We start from the raw sequence: 1,200 nt of genomic DNA, 5'->3' as shown, positions 1-1,200 counted from the left end.
ATATACATAAATATATATTGGTTAATTTTAATAATGAAAAAAATAGATTTTATTTATTTTTTATGTATGGTTAGTAATTAAAAATGTTAATTAGCAAAACCACAATAAACTGAGTCAATTTATAACGGATATCTCTGTTATGTTACAATCACAAAAATGGTTTAAAAAAAGAGGTTAATTAAAGAAAAAATAAAATACATATATACGTTTTTTTTTCTTTGTTAATAGATGTGATCACCATTTAGTCACCAAAAAAAAAGATGTGATCACCATTTGTTTCCTCCTGAGAATCTAGATCCATCTTCCTGTTTAGAACGATATCTTTTGAGCTTTTTGGATAATCGAATGTATACCGAACCTCCCCAAAAGTTCAAAACCAAAAGAATGCATGGTAGAGCCACAGCTGCTATGCCCAATTTACAGCTTGGCGAAATAACGAGCATGGAGAACATATAGCAACCACAGAATAGAAACAGCGGAGAAGCCACTATAACACTAACACGCCCTCTCGGCATTAACAAACATATCATCAAAATCGATAGATAAAAAGCGCACGTGTTAAATGACCAGAACCAAATGAAATCTTGAACCCTCATCACCGCTTTCCCAGCACCAACATTGTTATTATGATGATGATGGTTAAGCCTGAAAGGGATGCTGAACTTGCTCGAAGGTGGTGGTGGAGATGGTGGAGATTTGGCCTCCGCCTGGTACACTCCGCCGGGGGGGTTAATTGCGGCTTCGTAGGTGCTTGTTGCGAAGAGTATCGCCACTACTAAGAGGGCGTTGCGCGTGTCGTTTGAGATTCGCCTTCTGAGGCGCGTGATGTAGATTGCTACTCTCTCGTGGAAAGTGATTCTTGATCTTAGGTCTTCTTCCAGGGGTGTGATGGCGAGTGAGGTGGCGCGTAAAGCTCCCCCTCTAACTAACATGTCCCTGATCTGAGTGATATCTGCAGTGTTAACTTGTTGCCTTTGATTGTTCTCCACAATGTCTAAAGCTGTTGAGCCCTCTAAATTCTTGATGTTTAAGTCAATGTTGCTGTCTATCAACAATCTAACCGTCTGAAAAAAATATTATTAAAGTTAGCATTCTCGTGCAGTCATATTTATATTAAATTAATAGTTAAAAATTATTAAATAATATTTTAAGATGAGAAGGTTATTTTTACATAAAAATAATTATATGTTAATTTTTATC

The 1,200-nt window shown here is 36.3% G+C and overlaps 1 protein-coding gene across 1 annotated transcript in view; it reads right to left on the bottom strand.

Moving 5' to 3' along the window:
* Window positions 256-1,200, bottom strand: part of LOC107621997 (ankyrin repeat-containing protein BDA1-like) — a 1,743-nt gene continuing 798 nt past the window's right edge. Inside the window, exon 2 of the mRNA XM_016323941.2 lies at window positions 256-1,064. Within this exon, the coding sequence (XP_016179427.1) occupies window positions 267-1,064 (798 nt within the window). The 3' untranslated portion in view covers window positions 256-266. The remainder of the gene's footprint in view (window positions 1,065-1,200) is intronic.

Source organism: Arachis ipaensis, chromosome B10, assembly GCF_000816755.2.
Source record: "Arachis ipaensis cultivar K30076 chromosome B10, Araip1.1, whole genome shotgun sequence".
NCBI lineage: Eukaryota > Viridiplantae > Streptophyta > Magnoliopsida > Fabales > Fabaceae > Arachis > Arachis ipaensis.
This window is presented reverse-complemented; position numbering and strand designations above follow the sequence as displayed.